Below are 21,037 nucleotides of genomic sequence, written 5' to 3'. Positions count from 1 at the left end.
ACTGAAAAATGGTGAATATATGATATAAAAGACCATTCTGCTCATTTTTAAATAGTTTATTGCTTTGGGGGAAAATAACATATTGTGGGGTTTAGCATATACAGGAATAAAATATATGACACTAACAAAAGGACTGGAAGGGAGAAATGAAACTAAACTGTTGTAAGGTTATTATACTATGTGTGAAGTAGTACATGATTTGAAGGTAGACTGTGAATAAGTTAAAGTCATATACTGTAAACCCCAGAGCAACCACTAAAATGGCAAAATCAAAGTCATGATAGCTAGTAAGTCACAGATGAAGATCAATGTAATCAAAACAACCCTTCCTAAAACAAACAAACAAACAAATAAACAAAAACCACCCACCAAAACCCCTTCATCTACTAGATAGGTGGGAAACAGAAAAGAAATGGGACAACAGAGATCATAAACTGTCTTCACCAAAATGAAAACTTTTGCTCTTAGAAAACACCGTTAATGAAATGGTAAGCCACAGATTGTGAGAAAATATTTGCAAAATATATCCAATAAAATTTCCGTATCTGGGATATGCAAAGAATGCTTACAACCCAATCAGATGACAACTGAATTTAAAAGACGGACAGGCAAAGGATTCAAACAGACACCTCACCATTATATGGGTGGCAATTAAGCAGATGAATAGATGCTCAATATCACTGGTCACTAGGGTAATAAAAGAAATTACGGCAAATTAAAGCCGTAAGGAGACAGGCTCTCACACCTGCTAGAATACCCCAAACTCAAAAACTCAAGCACTGCCAGTAAGAATGGAAAATAATACAGCCACTTTGGAAAAAAAATTGACTATTTGACTATTTATTTATTTATTATTTGTCAATATTTGACAAATATCCACATATCATATGACCCAGAAACCTACTCATAGTTTTTATGGCTCTTGAGTAAATACCTATGTTCCCACAAAGACCTGTAAAGGAATGGTCATAGAAGTTTTTTTTTTTTACACTAGCTTCAAACTGGAAAGAACCCAAATGCCCCTCAACGGGTGAATGGATAAACAAATTATGGTACATCCATACAACAGAGTACTACTCAGTAACAAGACGGAGTTAATAACACACAATAATATGGATGAAGGTCAGAAGCATTACGCTAAATGGAAGAAGCCATATAGAAAAAACCAAATACTGCAGTATTCTATTTACATGACATTTTAGAAAAGGCAAGACTATAGTGGTAGAAGGCAGATAAGTGGTTTGCCAGAGGTCATAGGGTAAAGAGGATTGTCAGCAGAGGGGTATGGGGGACCTGTCCTATATCTTGCTGGTGGTCCATTAGTCAAAATGCGATAAATTTTGCTATTATGATTATTTTACCTTAAATTATTCCTTAACAAAGCTGATCAAAAGGATAAATAAAATTAAAGGACACAGCTTATAAGACGCCCCTCGGGTCCTCTCCTTAATAAAATTTCATTTTTATTTCTTTAAACTCTGGCCCTTTTGCTCAGTGTAACTGACTAGATACTTAAAAGCATGTGGCAGGTCTGCTGACAGGCTAACTGACCGGCCATTTCTCAGCCCTTTAAGGAAACTGGAAAAGTTAAGTAATATTAATATTTTCCCAGACTCCCCTGCAGCTAAGGGCAGCCATATGACCCAAGGTGGACCAATAAGATGTGACGGGGGCTTCTGGGATGTTTTGCTTTGCTGCTAGGACACAGATGTGAGAAGAGAGTTGAGGTGGATACTCTGCCTCTTAAATGCAGCTTCAGGTTGAGCACCCCTAACCTGACTGAAATACTCCAATGAGCATTTCCTCAGAGTTTACATTCACAGCCAAAAAGTTTCAAGATTTGGAGCATTTTAAATTTCAGATTAGGGCACTCAACCCATGTACGCCTGGAGCTCTAGGAGGCATCTTACAAACATGAGGCCAACCTGACATGCTGAGGGGTAATAAATTGAGGGATGGAGAGAGCTTGTCCTTGAAGACACAGCTGAACAAGGAAGCCAGTTCCAGAAACCACTTCATTTTCTCAAGTAACTTCTTATATGAAAAAGAAGGCCCTTATTTGTTTAAGGCACTGTTAAATCTGGATTCTGGCTAGGTGTGGTAGCTCATACCTGTAATCCCAGCACTTTGGGAGGCTTGAGTGGGGTGGATCATTTGAGGTCAGGAGTCCGAGACCAGCCTGGCCAACATGGTGAAATTCCACCTCTACTTAAAAATACGAAAATTAGCGGGGTGTGGTGGCGGGCACCCTGTAATCCCAGCCACTCAGGAGGCTGAGGCTGGAGAATCACTTGAACCCGGAAGGTAGAGGCTGCAGTGAGCTTAGATCACGCCGCTGCAATCCAGCCTGCGAGGCAGAGGCTCTTGTCTCAAAAAAAAAAAAAAAAATAAAAAAAAAAGAAAAGAAAAGAAAAGAAAAGAAAAAGTCTGAATTTCTGTTATCTGTAGCCAAAACCCTATTAGCTGACAAGGGGCAAAATGAATATGGAGAGAAAAGTAACAAAAAGCACCGAACAATTTTCAGGATTAAGTGAAAGTATCATCTCTCCTTAAGGGCAGAAACAGAACAATGAAAGTACAAAAAAGTAGTTTAAGTGAATCTTCGTTTCCTTTTCATCTTTATTTAAACATCTAATCTTTATTGTTACCACTAAACAAACCCTTTTGTACAGAGTCCTTATGTACAGCTTAATTTACCTAAATCAAATTACTTTTATAATTACAAAAATTTTTTAAACACAACTGAGCTTCAGTCAATCTGAGTTCTGTTCCACCAGCGTTTTGTGCTTCTCTATCCCTACCAAATTCATCTTCACAAGAGTAGAGCAGAAAGAGAAAAAAGAGGAATGAATCAGCATGTATCTAAGGCAGAAAGACCTAAATGACATGTCCTACTGATAATACAGAATGGTAACAAGCTCTAAACACAAAATACATTTTTTAAAAAGAATGTGTTTTGTGTTTAGAGCTACTCTAAGTAGCTCTCTGTTGATTGTCAGACTTTGGGAGAGTTTCATTTCCTCTTAAGAAGGCTCTTCATTTGTGAAGTCTGCGTGCCAGAATACATGTTACATTAAAAAAAAAAAAAATGATGTTCTTTGCCAATAGTCTTTCTGTCCAAGGGAAAAGGAATATGCAACAAAAACTTCATTTAATTATTACACAGAAGCACTGGTCTGAAAGTGTGTTTTTGGAAGAAAAAAATTATTACACAGAAGCATTTTATCAAGAGTTAAATTATAAAAGAAAGACAATTTTTACCAAATAAAAAGCTTGGAAATGTTGTCAGTGTTCACTAAAGTAGGTATTTCCCTTTAAACAGTGTTCTGCTGGTCTTGCATCACTGTCCTTTTACAGCGGTTGGCACACCCTTCACATTTACTTGGTAACCTTAGGTAACTATATTTTGGTAGCAATGGAAATGTCCTTATTTTTCTCAGTTTTAATTCTACTGCTTGTACAGTAAGTAAGCAAAAGCCACAGGAGTAGACACAAGAAGGTTAAATTAATTAAATCACGATGACCACTACTTAGTGACTTCATTTTAATTTGGGGAAATATTTAATAACTTGGGTTGAAAATTAAGTAACCTAAAATTAACAGAAAAAAATTCTAATTATTCCTGGGAAGAGCTGTATACTGTCACTTCACTGTTCAGTTTCAGTGGTGAAAAGAAAATAAACCGCTAGAATAATGTTTCCCATAATGTAATTCAGGGGTTGGCAAACTTTTTCTGTAAAGACAGTAAATATTTTAGGTTATGCAGCTCTACTCAACACTGCTGTTGTAACGCAAAAGCAACCACAGACAATACCTAAAGCAAATGAATGTTGCTGTATTCTAATACAACTTTATTTATGGACATAGGAATTTGAATTTTTATAATGTTCACAGCATAAAATATTAATTTTTCTTAACCATTAAAAAAAATGTAAAAGCCTAATTATAATTAGTTCTTGAGCCACACAAAAGCAGACTGCAGGCCAGAGTTTGCCAACACAGAATTTAACCACTTGGCAAATCAAATACCCTTCCCTCTTTCCTAACACACATAGGAACATTTTACAATTTTTATAATATGAAATTTTATATTCATATTTGTGCTTTTACTTTATAATGTTTTATAGCAACAACAGTATTAAATTATTATGTATTAAATATGCATGTATTAAATAGATATTATTTAAGGCCGATTAGCTGTTGTCTTATTTATTTCTGTAGCCAAATCTCAACTGTATAACTATTTGACTGGATCTTTATGCCCTAATTTTTCTCCTGGTTTCCTCCAAATGGGGACCCCATCTTAGGAACCCTGCTCTGTGATACTGACCCCATCCTACCCCCAAATTCTTCACGATGTTAAGTAGTCTGCAGCACAGAACCTGCTATCAGATACCTTCTTCCCTGTTGTGCTGCCAGCATGTGAAGACATCTATCTATTCACACATGTCAAGTACTTGGACTCTCATCAAACACTGTGATCATCTAAATTTTATGTACCTCCTAGATTTCTGAAATCTGTACCCTTGGTATCTGATCCTTCATGTAAACATGACTAGTCTATAAACCACAACCCCTTTTGTTTTAGACAATTTCATAATCAAGTGCCTTAGTTCTTAAGAGTATTCTTTAATATATCTACAAAGAAAATTACCACTCTTTAAGACCCTCTCTTTTCTGCCAGAAAGACTTTAGTCTTATAATTTATCAAAATATTATATAAATTTCTACCCACTAATACTGGCAGTTCACAGACCCTTAACAGCTGTTAAGACTGTTTAGAGGAAATATAATGGAACCACCCAATGAAGCAGAAATTCCCTGAACACCCTGTAATAGATCACTACTTTTTTTTTTTTTTTTTTTGAGACAGGGTCTCACTGCGTTGCCCAGGCTAGAGTGCAGTGGCGTGATCTTGGCTCACTGCAACCTCCACCTCCCAGATTCAATCGATTCTCCTGCCTCAGCGTCTCAAGAAGTTGGGACCACAGGTGCATGCCATTACACCCAGCTACTTTTTGTATTTTCAGTAGAGACAGGGTTTCATCATGTTGGCCAGGCTGGTCTTGAACTTCTGGCCTCAAGTGATCTGCCTGCCTTGGCCTCCCAAAGTGCTGGGATTACAGGTGTGAGCCACTGTGCCTGGCCATAGATCATTTATTTCCATATGATCCCAGTGATAGCATTAACTGCTCCTTAATTTATTTATTTAATCATTTCCCCCTCTTCATTCATTCAATTAATTGATTCAATTAATGTTCTCTAAGGCCATGCCCTATACTGGGAATACAAAGATGGAAAGGCATGGTTCTGACTTTAGAGTTTACATTCTAAACAAAAACATCAAAAGCTAAAGGTGGTTTTGATCCTTGAATAAAAAATAGCTTTTCTTGTTTACACAAAAATTGCATATTAAATTGTTAAAAACAGCAACAACAAACAATTGCAAAAGTATAAAAATTGGGGATAAAAAATGCATACCTGAAATATCACCCTGAGATAACCTCTGTCAACATTCTAGTGAAATACCTCCGAGTGTATTTCTAGGTGGATAAACATAAATGGGATAATGTAGACATGTTTATTATATAGTATCTTTTTGTAATCTAAATTTCAAACACTGCAAATGCAAAATTCTAACTCTATGAGATCCCCCAGGGGTAAATGGGCAATATACTCAATGCATGGATGGGTGTTCTCACAGGACGATGGCTTCTCTGTCTTAGAAGCTGGATGTTGCTGCCACTTATTACACTGGAATGAGGTATTTGTCATCCTGGCTTATCTGAGTCAAGAGCTCCTGACTCAAAAGTTCTAGGAGAAATTTCCTGATGTGCATGTAACCTAGACCTGGCCAACTGCCTGCACTCTATCTGTGAGGGGGGTTGGGAAACAACTATGTGGACTTTATGGTTTCTGTAGAGGAAGGTGGGCTTTGTCTCATACAACACGTAAGGTAGGAAATTTCCAAAACACAGAACCAAAAGTTCAGATGCCATGCAGCCAAAAGCAGCAGCAGCAGCAGTAAAGAAAGACCAACACCCGCTATAGATGTATTTAGGAAGGTGGAGCAATATTAGTGTAACAACCTGAAAATCTTCTCAACGTCTAACCTCATTCAATGCAGCAGAGTGTGGAATGAAGAATTAACGCACAAAACATTTTGTAGGAAAAAAAATCTATGAGATCTGATGACAGCATGAGGCCAGTGAAGATCGGTATAAGGAAGTAAGGTATAAGAAGCTCTAGATTCTTGTCACAGAGAACGACAAGAACCACTTAGGTTGGTTCTTGACTTTCTCTGCGTGATCTTGGGCAAGTCACTTCCTAAGCTCCATTTGGTAAAAATGCACATGCATTCTTGAGTTAAAGGCCCTAACAATTAAAAAGCAGGCTAGGTGTCTGGCTCCTGCCTGTAATCCTAGTGCTTTGGGAGGCCAAGACAGGTGGACTGCTTAAGCCCAGAAGTTAAAGACCAGCTTGGGTAGCACAGCGAGACCTGTTTCTACGAGAAAAAAAAAATACAAAAATTAGGCAAGCATGGTGGTGCATGCCTGTGGTCCCAGATACTTCAGTGGCTGACGCAGGACAATTGCTTGAGCCCAGGAGGTCAAGGCTGCAATAAGCTGTGTTCACACCTGGGTGACAGAGCAAGGCACTTTCTCAAAAAGCAAAAAACAAAACAAAACAGGAAAAGACCTCCCTCCAAACACAACAAATATTAAACTCAATGTCAAATGTTAAAATCACTTCCATTCAACTCAGAAACAAGGCAACAACAGTCATCATTACTGCTATTACGCAATACTGTACTAGAGGTTTAATCCAATACGGTAAGATAAAGAAGAATATATAAAAATGGGAAAGGAAGAGAGAAAAATTATTTAGAAGAGATAACGATTGCTTTACACAGAAAATCCAAGAGAAGGTCAGGCACGGTGGCTCACGCCTGCAATCCCAGCACTTTGGGAGGCTGAGGCGGGCGGATACCCTGAGGTCAGGAGTTTGAGACCAGCCTGGCTAAAATGGCAAAACCCTGTCTCTACTAAAAATACAAAAATTAGCTAGGTATAGTGGCATATGCCTGTAGTTCCAGCTACTTGGGAGTCTGAGGCAGAAGAATCACTTGCACGCAGGAGGCAGAGGTTGCAGTGAGCTGAGATATTATCAATGTACTTCAGCATGGCTGACATTGTTTATTAAACAAAAAATAAATAAAAATATAAAAAGAAAAAATCCAAAAGAATCAATACATTTTCGGAATTCATAGAAGAGTTCAACAAGGTATCAGTTATTAGACTATAAAAAATAGCCTTCTAATAGCAGTACCCAATTAGAAAAAGCATGGCTTTTTTTAAAAAAGTACAGTATCTTTCCAGATAAAATGTTAAAGACAAAAAAGACTACTTCAACAAAATGAGACATTTTATTCATGAATGGGAAGATCTACATAAAATTAATGTATGTATTTCCAATCAATTGCTATGAAATTTTCCCTGGAAATTAACAAACGGTTTCAAATTTCATATAGAAACACACAATTCCAAAATCAACCCAGGCAATTCTGAAAAACAGCAAAGAAGGGGTACTTGCCCTATCAGATATAGACACAAATTATGAAGCTACAGAAATTCAAACAGTGTACTATCCATGTAAAGACATGTAAATGGATCCATGGAAAAGAACAAGCACAGAAAAACGGATCCATACAACGTGGAATTTTGGTTTATGATAGAACTGCCATTAAGCTTATGTGGAGAAATAACAGAAAATTCAATAAACAGTATTGGCTAGCATTTCCTCCTAAAATATACTACACTACATCTGTATTTCACAAAACACACAGAAGTGAATTCTAAGTAGATTAAAGCAGTGAACATGAAAAACAAAACTCTAAGAGTACTAGCAGAAAATATAGATGATACCTGCAATTTAAAACACTAATAGCTTTTTAAAACAATACCCCAAAACACAAACCAATGTTAACTTCTACATGACCAAAAAAGATAAAAATCAAAAGCAAATAAAATCAATTAGAATTTATAAGGCACTATGAGTCAATGATGAAAAGATAAAACAAAAGAAGACTGGACGAATAGACCACATGTCCACTTGAAAGCCTGCAGAGAGATGTTTCAAAAGCTGTATTCAAAACAAAGCAACCAAGATATCCTTTGGTGGGTGAGTGGATAAATAAGCTGTGACACAACCAGACGATGGAATATTATTTAGCACTAAAAAGAAATGAGCTAGCTGGGCATTATGGCTCATGTCCGTAACCCCAGCACTTTGGGAGGCTGAGGTGGGTGTATCACCTGAGGTCAGGAGTTCGAGACCAGCCTGGCCAACACAGTAAAACCCCATCTCTACTAAAAATATAAAACTAAGTCCAGCGCACTGGCAGACACCTGTAATCCCAGCTACTTGGGAGGCTGAGGCAGAAGAATCACATGAATCCAGGAGGCAGAGGTTGCTGTGAACCAAGATCGTGCTGCGGCACTCCAGCCTGGGCAACAGAGTGAGACTCCATCTCAAAAAAAGAAAGAGAGAAGAAGAAGAAGAAGAAAGGGGAAAAAAGAAATAAGCTATCAAGCCACAAAAAAAAAAGTGGAGGAAACTTAAATACCTATTATGAAGTGAAAGAAATCAATCTGAAAAGGCTACATAATGTATGACTCCAAACATTGGATATTTTGGAAAGGGCAAAAGTATGCGTAAGGTAAAAAGATTAGTGGTAGCAATAAGGAGAGAGGGGTGAATAGGCAGAGCACAGAAGAATTTTAGGACAAACTATTCTGTACAATACTCCAATAGTAGATACAAATGAGTATATATTTTTCCAACCTCATAGCATGTACAACACCCTAATGTAACACCTAGAAGTGAGCCCTAATGTAAACTACGGTCACTGAGTGATAATGGTATGTCAATGCAGGTTCACCAATTATAATAAATGTACCACTCTGGTACAGATTTTGATAGCAGGGAAGGTTGTGCATGTGTGAGGATAGAGGATATATGGGAAACTCTCTCTGTACTTTTGCTCAGTTTTGCTGTGAACCTACAACTCCTGTAAAAACTAAAGTCTATTAATTTCTCAAAAATGAACAAATGATATAAAAAGGTAGTTCAAAAAAGAAGGAACTTAGATGTCCAATAACGATTTAAAAACATATTTAGCTTTGTAAACTAAAATGAAATACTGTCTTTTTTTCTTGGAAATAAAAACAATAAAACAGATCATAATCAAGTGTTAGTGAGGATTTGAAGCAATAGGTTTTCATATATAGCTAGTTGGAATTTAAACTGGTATAATCAACTGGGAGACAATTTGATAGTACTCTGTAATGAATTGTGTGTATATTTAAAACACAGCAAGTTTACTTCTACTTCTAGGTTGATACTTGAGAGAAATTCTTGCACACATGTACAAAACTGAGTAAGAAAATACCTACATGGTAATGACAATAACATACTGTTTATGGATATATACACAAAGAAATACATGCATGTGCATTTCTATATTTTACAGTCCTGGCTACACACTGAACTTATAACAGTAGTCTTTGTGAAGGGAGGTTAGGAGAATGAGACTCAAGCATTTTACCAGTATTACTTTGATTTCAAGTTTGGCAAAATGACAAAATATCAACGATTATTAATTCTACATGATGGGATTTTGGTTTTCTCTGTCCTTCACTCTATTTTAATTAAAAAAAAAAACAAACCCTGTTTAACATAAAAGTTCCAGGGACATTAGATCAAATGGCAGTGTGAATCTACCTCTATCTCCTCTCCTACATCCCATATCCCCTGAAATGGCAACAAAGATATTTACAAGTTGTAGGAAAAGAGGGAAGACAAACATCTATAACACTGCTAGGAGACAGGAAAAAATACAGTTAAGAGGGTAAAAAAATGAGTGATTCTTGAAAGACAGAAAAAAGTTGGTATTGGTTTAAGGTAAGCCACAGCCCAAACTAAACACAAGAAATTGGGTAAGGATTCAGACTCCTCCAAGCTGCAAGCCTACAAGCATAAGCAGCAGGCAGCGTTCTGGGTTAAGAGGTAGGCAGTCCCAGCGCCTCCATACTGTCCCCAGGCCCGTGCTTGAGACGTTGTACAGGAACAGCATTTGCCCACAGGCTCCAGCAGTGAGTGTGGGTGCTGACACCAGCAAGGAAGATTGGGTACCCTGGCGCTAGCCCAACTAAAATATTTTCAAATGTTTTCTGCAATATTTAAAACATTTGAAAATGCTGCAGCATTTTCTCTAAGAATGAAGCAACCTAAATGATCATTAACAGGGAAATGTGGTTATAAATTACACTTGATTTTAGCCAAAAGGCCAAGAAGTGACTAGGTGTAAATTATCAGTACGTCTACACTGTGAACTACAGTTTAAAAGAATATAAAACACATAGAAAAATCTAAGACATTTACTGAGTTTAAAAAGTACATATAAATATTCCTGTTTATAAAAAAATCCAATATGTATGGATAAATTAATGCACAGAAAATCACCAAACTGTCAAGAATGATTACTTAGGGGAAGGGGGGCTTACTATGTATGTCTATATTCATCGATTCTTTTACGATAGAATACATTTATAAATTACTAGTATAATTTAAAAACACAATGTGAATAAAAAACTGTAGTTCTTCATTTAGAATTAAAATATGAAAAGCCATTAAACATTATCTTTAACCAAGAATTTCTCAAATATGAAAAAATACAAGAGTTCTGCACTCGTGGTAGTGACAGTAATTCACATTTTCTCAGATGGCTGAATACTTCCTGTCATATGACATAACTGGGTCAGCCAAAGTAATCCACATCTCATTTCAGAATGCATAAATAGAATTACTACAGGGATATTCAAATTGTAGTCTGGTGAAGGAAGACAACACTCATAGTCATTTCCTTAGGAACTGTGTCAGGCCTTCAATGGAGGAGGTGACACAATCTGCCTGAATCATTAAAATCAAATAGTGACTTACGTGAAGGAAATGCTGCAAAGCCATCTATGTTTCCCTGAAAATAGCGCCTGCTCCCTTACCCTCCCCATAAAAATAAAGTATTAAATATCAGATACATTTCTAGTAAGGAAAGAATCTCTACTAGATTCTTCCTGTTCCACCTTAACTCAATATTTATCTTTATATAAAAATTTTTATGAAGTATAAATTTCACACACATACATATATACGTAGATAGTTCATCTCATGCCCTATCCCTTGGGATAAGCTATGTCAGTCAACAGTCATAAGTACATCACATAACTCCTATTTTAAGAAGAATTTATGTGATACTTACTAAAAGTCTTACAGATGTCAGAAACAGCTTTGAAGACTCTATCAGAGAAATTCACTTTCACCTTTACATACTTCATGTTGGGAAGCTGTAGGCGGAGCAGTTTGTGCTGAGGGGTGAACTGAAGCTTAGCATCTGCCTGAATACCATACTTATCCAAGGTCCAATGTGTCTTCAGAAGCCAGGTTCTCTTCTTTTCCCACCAGAGCGCATGGTCAGACCAGTCTTTTTTTACATCTATAAAAAAACAAACCAATAAACAAACAAAATGCTTAAAAATCACCAAGATTACTTTCAGAGAAATTAAAAGCAGAAAACTAGATAACTGGGTATTTAATATAAACAATTAACTGCTAAGTTCCTGTTATGTGACAGAAACAAAAGAAATATTAACAGCTGAGAAAACACGGTGTGTCCTGAAAAGACAGCATACAAGGTGGCTGAGGCACAATATATAGGACAAATAGGAATGTTTGAGTCAAGTACAAACTGGGACACATGGATGACAGAGAAAGTACTCTCAGTTTTCAGAGAACAAACAGAACCCTGGGGGCTAGAACAGGAAGGACTGATAAAGACTGGAGTTGGTGGGCTTGGAACTCATCCTATAGGAATGGATAATAATATTCTGGTGAGAAACTGAAAAGGCTGTGGTTTACAAAATTACAGAAATGTGTCAAGGTGAATAAGGCGTGATGAAAAGATGGGGAACCAAAGTGAACAGAAATCAATATCCTAGGTGAAGAAGGGGAGCATGGAAAACACCCACGAGTGGCGCTACAACCTAAGAGAAAGCTCTAAAAATAAAAATAAAAAAACCATTCTGGACACACATGCTCTCCCAAATAGATCCCAAAAACAGATCTAAAGTCACCCTGCCCAACATTTTTCTCTTGAGCACATTTTGGTACAAGTATAACAGGAAACATTAATATCTGTTTAACTATTTAACAGCATTATGCAACTAAATGAAACCAAATAAAGAAAAGAATGTAATTTACACAAGATTGAGCTACCCCCCAGATAAGGCAGGTCATAACAATAAACTTGCAGCAGTAAAATCCAACTTCAACTAGTTATTTATTTACTTATGACTAGGACAGAAAGCCGGTTTTTAAAGCAGCAATCAAAGTAAAGACTTTTGGGATCAATTTTATGTTAAACTTACTAAGTGCCCAAAAAAAAAAAAAAAAAAAAAAATGGGACTGTGATGTTTCAAACAAAACAAAACATACAAAGGGAACAGGCACAGCATGGTGGCTCATGCTTGTAATCCAAGAACTCTGAGAGGCTGAGGCTGGAAGATCGCTTCAGCCCACAAGTTTGAGACCAGCCAGGGCAACATGGTGAAGTCCTATCTCTACAAACATTTTTTTTTTTTTTTTCAATTAGCCAGGCATGATGGCATGTACGTCTGTAGTCCCAGCTACTCAGGACACTGAGGTAGGAGAATCACTTGAGCCCAGAAGGTCAAGGTTGCAGTGAGCTGTGATCTGACACTGTAATCTAGCCTAGGCAATGAAGCGAGATTCTGTCTCAAGGAAAAAAACAACAATGACAGCAGCAACTAGACAAAGCCTTCCAGGGGAAGGCAAAAAATATGAATACTGAGCACAGCGGCTCATGCCTATAATCCCAAAACTTTGGGAAGCTGAGGCGGGCAGATCGCTTGAGTCCAGGAATTCAAGACCAGCCTGGCCAATATGGTGAAACCCTATCTCTATAAAAAAATTAGCTGGGCATAGTATGGTGGCATGTGCCTTTAGTCCCAGTTACTCAGGTGGTTGAGGTGGGAATATTGCCTGAACTTGGGAGGAGATCAAGGCTGCAGTGAGCTGGGATTGAACCACTATACTCTAGCCTGGGTGACAGAGGGAGACCTTGCCTCAAGAAAAAAAAAGTGACTAACTTTTTTGCAAATAAAAATCAAAACGATCATGCTTCTGAAATAAAGCTCATTTTAATATAATCACACCTTTAAAAAGAGTTCAACTTTAAGACATTTAAAAGCATGTATTAATCTAAGATTGAAAAGAACATACACATAACTAGTCTATCTCTAAAAAAAAAGTCAAATTTCCATATTGATTATATACCTCAAACACCTTCTACAATGGTGAGATTGACTTGATACAATTGAAATTCTCATTATGGAAGAAACATGCCACAGGAAGAAAAAGACTTTCAATTCCCCAGATGTTAAAAACCTATTTTAATCATTAAGTACTTTAATCGGAGAAATACGGTTACAGTTACTTATGATCATATTACCATTTTGAAATTTTAATATCTGTGGTTTTGGCAAAGTTCTGCTAATCATGTTATTTGAAGTCTGACAAAAGAAATGCATGTAACTGCGACTTGATAACCACTTGCTTAATTGTAAATGGTACCCTACATCCTATTTTCTAGCACAGAATTTGCCAACTTTTGGAAACAAAAAATTCTGATCTACGTCATAGAAGACAACTAAGGTTAGATAACTGATCACATACTACTTTTCTAATAGAAAACTGAGGGCAGAAAAAGATAACTTGTAAAGAACGCTGGGAACCAAGTAGAGCTAAGGCTGAGCTGAACTGAATGATGGGTAGATAGCATATACAAGTTGAGTAACTCTGAGCTCAAAATCTGAAATGCAAAATGCTCAGAAACTGAAAAATCAGAAACTGGAAAAAAAATAGTCTTAGACTTTGGAACATTTTGGATTTCTGGATTCGAAGTGCTCAACTGATAAGTATAATGCAAGTATTTCAAAATTCAAGATCAGAAACACTCTGGTCTCAAGCTTTCCGATAAGGAATATTCAACTTGTAATACTTTTTTTCCCATACCTAGTGTCAGTGTCAACCATTAAGGAAGCTACATCATACACTCCCAGTGGAGAGGAAAGGAGAAAAAGAGCTCTAAGAGTAATGAGTCCACGAGGACCGACATGCCATTTGAGTTCCTCCAAAAGGCATACCTGACCTAAGAACTTGGGTGCAGGCAGCTTATTTATGGGAAGGAAATCCCAGGAAGCACACCTGAGGGGATCAGTGAAAGTCAGACAGGGAGAAAAGCCAACAGAGGTTCACTCACTGCTGTGAGCACCTGCAGTTCAGTCCTTCAGGCATGCCTCAGAACTCTCCCATGAGGAGAAAGATGAGTTATCTCTCTCCACTTCCTCCTTAAGGGTTGCTCCTGGGGCCATCACATTTAAAACTCAACACAGCTGGGCACGGTGGCTCCCGCCTGTAATCTCAGCACTTTGGGAGGCTGAGGTGGGTGGCTCTGGAGGTCAGGAGTTTGAGACCAGCCTGGCCAACAGTGAAACCCCATCTCTACTAAACAAACAAATAAACAAAACTCTTTAACACTTCTTGGCAGCCAGCATGGGGCTGGCTGCCCTGCATTCAGGCAGAGCAAGCTCAGAGATCCCTGCACTTAAGGAAAAGGGCTTGTCAGCAAATTGGGGATCTGCCCAGCAGGAGGGCAGGTAAAAGAAAGAAGGGGACCTCCACGGCACCTGTTACAAGCCTGAAAGAAATGTTTATTAAATTTTTTTAAAGGCAGCTGTTTTATTGCAGAAGCAGGGCAGAAGCAATGCTGCAAAGACATGATAAAAGACAGGCTTAAACAATATGGCCCAGCAGTAGGTGCTAAAAGATAGAGGGCAAAGACACCATGATAAGGAGCTTTTGGGGACAAAATTTACATATGGACACTAATAAAGAGGTAATTGTCACCGACCACAAAATCTAAAGACAGTTTTTAACATGTGAGGTGTGAAAAGGACTATTGGTTAAGAACTGAACTTTCCAAGTCAACATTACATAAATGTGAAGCTGGAGGTTAGCAAACTATAATGGCCCAAGGACCAAAGCCTGCCTTCTGCTTTTTTACGGCCCACAAGCCAAGAACAGGTTTTGTACAGTCATGTGCCACTTAACAATGGGGATATGATCTGAGAAATGGAACGTTAGGCAAGTTCACTGTTGTGTGAACATCACAGAGTGTGTTCACAAACCTAGACAGTACAGCCTACTACACACCTAGGCTATATGTTATGGCCTCTTGACCCTAAGATACAAACCTGTACCTGTTAGTGTACTGAATGCTGTAGGCAATTGTAACACAGTGGTAAATATTTGGGTAGCTAAGCATAGAAAAGGTACAGTAAAAATAAGGTATTATTAATCTTATGGGACCTTCGTTGTATAAACAGTCTGCTGTAGTTGACTGAAACATTGTTACATGGCTCCGTGATCCACCCACCTTGGCCTCCCAAAGTGCTGGGATTACAGGCGTGAGCCACCGGGCCAGCTGGCTCCTGACTCTATTTTTAAGTGGTGGTGGAGGTAGCGGGAATATAAAGAACAGTATTTTATATAATGTTATATAAAGTTCAAATTTCAATGCCCATAAACAGTTTACGAAACACACCCACACGACTATTCACACACTGCCTATGACTACTTCTGCACTACAACATTAGAGTTACTGGGACACAGACCGCATGGCCCACAAAGCCCAAAACACCTACTATCTACACGTGAAAAGAAAACTTTGCCAGGCGCGGTGGCTCAAGCCTGTAATTCCAGCACTTCGGGAGGCCGAGGCGGGTGGATCACGAGGTCAAGAGATTGAGACCATCCTGGTCAACATGGTGAAACCCCATCTCTACTAAAAATACAAAACAGTAGCTGGGCATGGTGGCGCGTGCCTGTAGTCCCAGCTACTCAGAAGGTTGAGGCAGGAGAATTGCCTGAACCCAGGAGGCGGAGGTTGCGGTGAGCCGAGATCGTGCCATTGCACTCCAGCCTGGGTAACAAGAAGGAAACTCCGTCTCAAAAAAAAAAAAAGAAAACTTTGCAGGACCCTGCTGTAAGCAATGTTATCTTGCACTTAGATAATGGTGCAATAAAATCTCAATTTTCCATCAATTAGGCTTCCAACTGTGACGTCGGAAACATGTATTTCCCCTGATACCCATTATTCCCTTTAAAACCTGACCCTTCCCTGTCAATTCCCCCTCAGTTTCTCGTCAAAGGAGCTACCTACCTGCACCCAGCAAGAGAAGGAGATAGGATCCAAAGATTACATACTGGATGTCCTATGAGTGGTCTGTTTACTCACAGACCAAAAAAAAGCTCTCTTATTGACTGGCAATGCTGGTGAGACCAGTCTTTTTTACCCAGAGAAACTAGTGAATGAGTAACAACACAGGAAAAAAAATTAGATAAAATAAAAGCAGAAATAGGAGACCAGGAAAAAGTCAGAAGTTTCAATACCACTCATGGCAACAGATAAAAACAGAAAAGTAGGTGTTTTAACAGCAAAGCAGAAGACAGTGTTAGAAGATGGAGAAGATGGGCTGTAGAGTCTTCTGACTTATCTTCAAATAGTGGGCTTTTCGGTAGCATTCCTTAAGACTGAACACACTGCCAACGTAGACAGCACTACCTACAGAATAATCACTACTAGAGAGTAAGAATACAGTGTTATAAAAACATTTGTGAATTCAACAAATATCTGTTGAACATGTACTGTGTGCAAGAAAGCACTGTTCTAGTACTAAAAATATAATGATGAACAAAACAAAGTTCCAGCATCACTGAAGGAGACCAAGGTGGCTACAGCAGGGGAAACAGAGATCAGGAGGAGACAGCATCAGAGAGCCAGGCAGGAGCCTTGTAGGCCATAGTGCGTGGTTCTGACGTTATTATGTACGAGAGAAGCCCCTAGAGCAGTAGTTTTCTGTCTGATTGGCGTTAGAATCATCTGAGCAGCATTTTTTTTTTTTTTTAAAGAGGAGAATGGGTCCGCTATGTTGCCCGGCTGGTGTGTAGTTATTCACAGGTGCAATCCCACTACTGATCAGCACGGGAGTTTTGACCTGCTGTTTCCAACCTGGGCCGGTTCACCCCTCCTCAGGCAACCTGGTGGTCCCCCGCTCCCAGGAGGTCACCATATTGATGCCGAACTTAGTGAGGACACCCGATCGGCATAGCGCACTACAGCCTGGAACTCCTGGGCTCAAGCGATCCTCCCACCTCAGCCTCCTGAGTAGCTAGGACTACAGGCACACATGACCGCACCGGGCCTGAGCAGCTTTTAAAAAATACTGATTCCTGGCCCTACCTTAAACTAGGGCTATTTTGGTTTGTGAACAGCTGTCTATATTTTCTCATGGGAGATGAAGGATGGTACTTCCTACTCCACCATCTTGGTGACGTCTCTCAAACCAACTGTATCAGAATCTCTGTGGGTCTAGAGAATGGTTTTAAGCAGGAGTCATTTATGTGTCAAAATCATTACTGATAATATTGAATAAATGTGGTGATGGGGGTATGCAGAGTTCACTCTTGGAAGGCAGTGTGCAAGAAGTTAACGTAAGAGTGGAAATGACAACCATGTCAATTGTAATGGTTGGGGGGTGAGGAAGTACAAATAAGAAATATAGACAGCTTTTCCTGGGTATTTTACCGTAGCTAGAATAGCTGATAGATAGACAGAAAGGGAATGGCAGACCCAAGGGGTATTTTTAGCTTTGTTTTTAAAAAGGGAAAGCTATTACAGCATTATTTTAAAAGTGGCTGAAATGATCTCATATTTCAGATCATTTATAATTATTTATATTTATTATCATTCATTAATTTGCCCTTCAGTATAGTATCACTTCGAAACTTTCTAAAGACCTGACTGAGCCCTTTCAAACAGGCAAAGCAATGTTTTCCCAACTCTAGAAAATTAGCTCTTTCTTTGGTGCTGCCTTTATATTATACTACCTATCTTACTTTGAAACTAACGGTATCTCGACATCAAGTCCATAATTGGCTCTACTCAGAATATCACAAGAACATACTTATTCTATTCATTAGTAGCAAAAACAAATTTTATACACTGATGAAAATCCTGAGAAAAATGATGGTATGCCAATTGAGAAGCATTTATCCAGACAAACATAAAAACTCACTGCACATCCAAAAGCACTTAAAGGCCAGGAGGGGTGGCTCATGGCTGTAATGACAGCACACTGGGAGGCAATGGTGGGCAAATCATTTGAGGTCAGGAGCTGGAGTTCAAGACCAGCCTGGCCAATATGGTGAAACCCCATCTCTACTAAAAATACAAAAAATAGGTGGGCCTGATGGTGCACACCTGTGTAATCCCAGCTACTCGGGAAGGCTGAGGCAGGAGAATCACTTGCACCCAGAAAGCAAAGGTTGCAGTGAGCCAAGATTGTGCCACTGCACTCCAGCCTGGATGACAGAGAAAGACTCTGTCTCAAAAAAAAAAAAAAAGGGCCGGGCGCGGTGGCTCAAGCCTGTAATCCCAGCACTTTGGGAGGCCGAGGCGGGTGGATCACGAGGTCAAGAGATCGAGACCATCCTGGTCAACATGGTGAAACCCCGTCTCTACTAAAAATACAAAAAATTAGCTGGGCATGGTGGTGCGTGCCTGTAATCCCAGCTACTCAGGAGGCTGAGGCAGGAGAATTGCCTGAACCCAGGAGGCGGAGGTTGCGGTGAGCCGAGATCGCGCCATTGCACTCCAGCCTGGGTAACATGAGTGAAACTCTGTCTCAAAAAAAAAAAATTAAAAAATAAAATAAAATAAAATTAAATTAAAAAAAAAAGGCACTTAATTGCACAAATATGGTGTATAGGTGTGTGTGTTTGTGTGTAGTAGTTTATCTTGATGCAGTAACTCTTTTACTGTTTGAGACAGTCTCGCTCTGTTGCCCAGACTGGAGCGCACTGGTGTGATCTCAGCTCACTGCAACCTCCATCTCCCAGGTTCAAGTGATTCTCCTGCCTCAGGCTCTGGAGCAGCTGGGACTACACACAGGCTCCACCACACCCAGATAATTTTTGTATTTTTAGTAGAGGCTGGGTTTCACTATGTTGGCCAGGCTGGTCTTGAATTCCTGACCTCAAGTGATCTGCCTGCCTCAGCCTCCCAAAGTGTTGGGATTACAGGCGTGAGCCAACGCGCCTAGCATGGAGGCAGTAACTCTTGAAAGCACTTAGTAATCTAGTGTATTACAGCACAGCTTGTCTCTAAAGTGGCAAGTTAAACCGCAACAGACTATGCAACTGTAACTTGTAAAACCTACTATATGCAGAACAGATTTCAGACATCGACACACATTCAAGTTTTCCTTTAGCTAAAGACTGAGTACAAGCATAAACACATTATTAAATGACTTTAAAAGAAAAACGGTTATCTACAAATAATTATAAATAACGGCAAGCAAATGAAAATACTACTGGATCACTAAAGTAATGATTTACTTTTCCATGTGGCATCAAAATCCATAAGGAAATAACTGTTGAAATTCCCTGAATTTGCATAAACTAAAGCTTTGGGAAACTTTCTAGACATGAACTCCCCTACACGTCCTAATCTAGACTCTGGAACATGTTCTAAATAACTATTTCTATTTTTCAGAATAGCAGGTTCGGTATTTCAAACATTAGATGGCTGAATGCAACCCACATGCACGCACGTACACACACACACACACACAGCCTGGCACTTGGCCAGATGTTAGCAAATATCACCAGAGTAGATTCATTCATCTGCATTATAAAGCCATTCAAGGCATAGACCATGCCCAAAAACTTGCTCTCAGAGTCCATTTCTCCAAGGTCATGATTTTCAGTTATCCTCCAGGTACAGGCCAATTTTTATTTAGTATATATTTTAAATTCGATTTTAGACTTTCAGAAGTAACCCACCACAAATACAAGCTTTCTCAGAAAGGCTGGGTGGTGGGGGGTGGTAAAAAGTTATACAATTATGAAGTCATCATTTGTTTTCCTTCTCTGGGGAAGAAAAGGGATTTTATGATTTACTTATAAATTTAGCTTGTTCAATAATTCTTTGTAAATCAAGAACTACATAGATTATAGTTTACTATACCTAGCAAAATTCTTACTTCTGTAATAAATTTTAGTGAAATATGTTAATTCTTCAAACCATTTTATCAGCATTCTGGGAAGAATTATTTCTGTGTCCCTTCCTTATTTAACAGATCCCATCACACTGTACTCTGTTGCACATAACAGTATCTGACAGACACTGAAACTCTTACGATTAACACTGCAAATCGCTAAAACATTTACTGAATCAACAAAAATATCCTCCCTCAACTCTAACAGAATGCTCCTCAAATTCAGGAAGTGGTCGTATACTTGCTTTACAAATATAACATCTGTGTATTCTAAGGAACAGAAGGCTTGGGTTTCTCATCATCAGAGGCTGAGTAAACATTTAGCTTAGTCTACCAAATAGCTTTTGGTATCACAGTGCTCTCCCACTCCATGAGTCACCAAAAAGAAGAAAAGAAAAGAAAGAAAAGAAAAAGAAAAAGAAAAGAAGAAAGAAAAAGAAAGAGAGAAAAGAGAGAGAAAAAAATATATATATATTTCAAAGCTTTTTGCTATAGAGAAACTATTATGCCCCACTTTATGCAATTCCAGCTCACTTACACCCTGGAAAATATGAGCACAGATACCTTATTAAACAATACACTATTGAAAGCACCCTATTTAATGTTTTCCTAATAGGATTACTAACTCCTAATTGACTGCTTTGATACAGGCTACTAAGATGCAATTATTGGCCAGGCTCACCCCTGTAATCCCTAAACTTTGGAAAGCTGAGGTGGGTGGATAGCTTGAGCCCAAGTGTTCAAAACCAACCTGGGTAACACAGCAAAACCTCATCTCAAAA

At 38.7% G+C, this 21,037-nt stretch overlaps 1 protein-coding gene across 6 annotated transcripts in view; it reads right to left on the bottom strand.

The window, feature by feature from the left end:
• FERMT2 (fermitin family member 2) overlaps positions 1-21,037 on the bottom strand; it is a 140,454-nt gene that overhangs the window by 45,399 nt on the left and 74,018 nt on the right. For all 6 annotated transcript variants that reach the window (XM_037732767.1, XM_037732768.1, XM_017512390.2 and 3 more), the window contains exon 3: positions 11,318-11,551. In XM_037732767.1, the coding sequence (XP_037588695.1) occupies positions 11,318-11,551 (234 nt within the window). The remainder of the gene's footprint in view (positions 1-11,317; positions 11,552-21,037) is intronic.

Source organism: Cebus imitator, unplaced genomic scaffold (genome assembly GCF_001604975.1).
Source record: "Cebus imitator isolate Cc_AM_T3 unplaced genomic scaffold, Cebus_imitator-1.0 Scaffold472, whole genome shotgun sequence".
Classification (NCBI taxonomy): Eukaryota; Metazoa; Chordata; class Mammalia; order Primates; family Cebidae; genus Cebus; species Cebus imitator.
The sequence above is the reverse complement of the archived record's forward strand: the minus strand, read 5'-3'. Positions and strand labels throughout refer to the sequence as shown.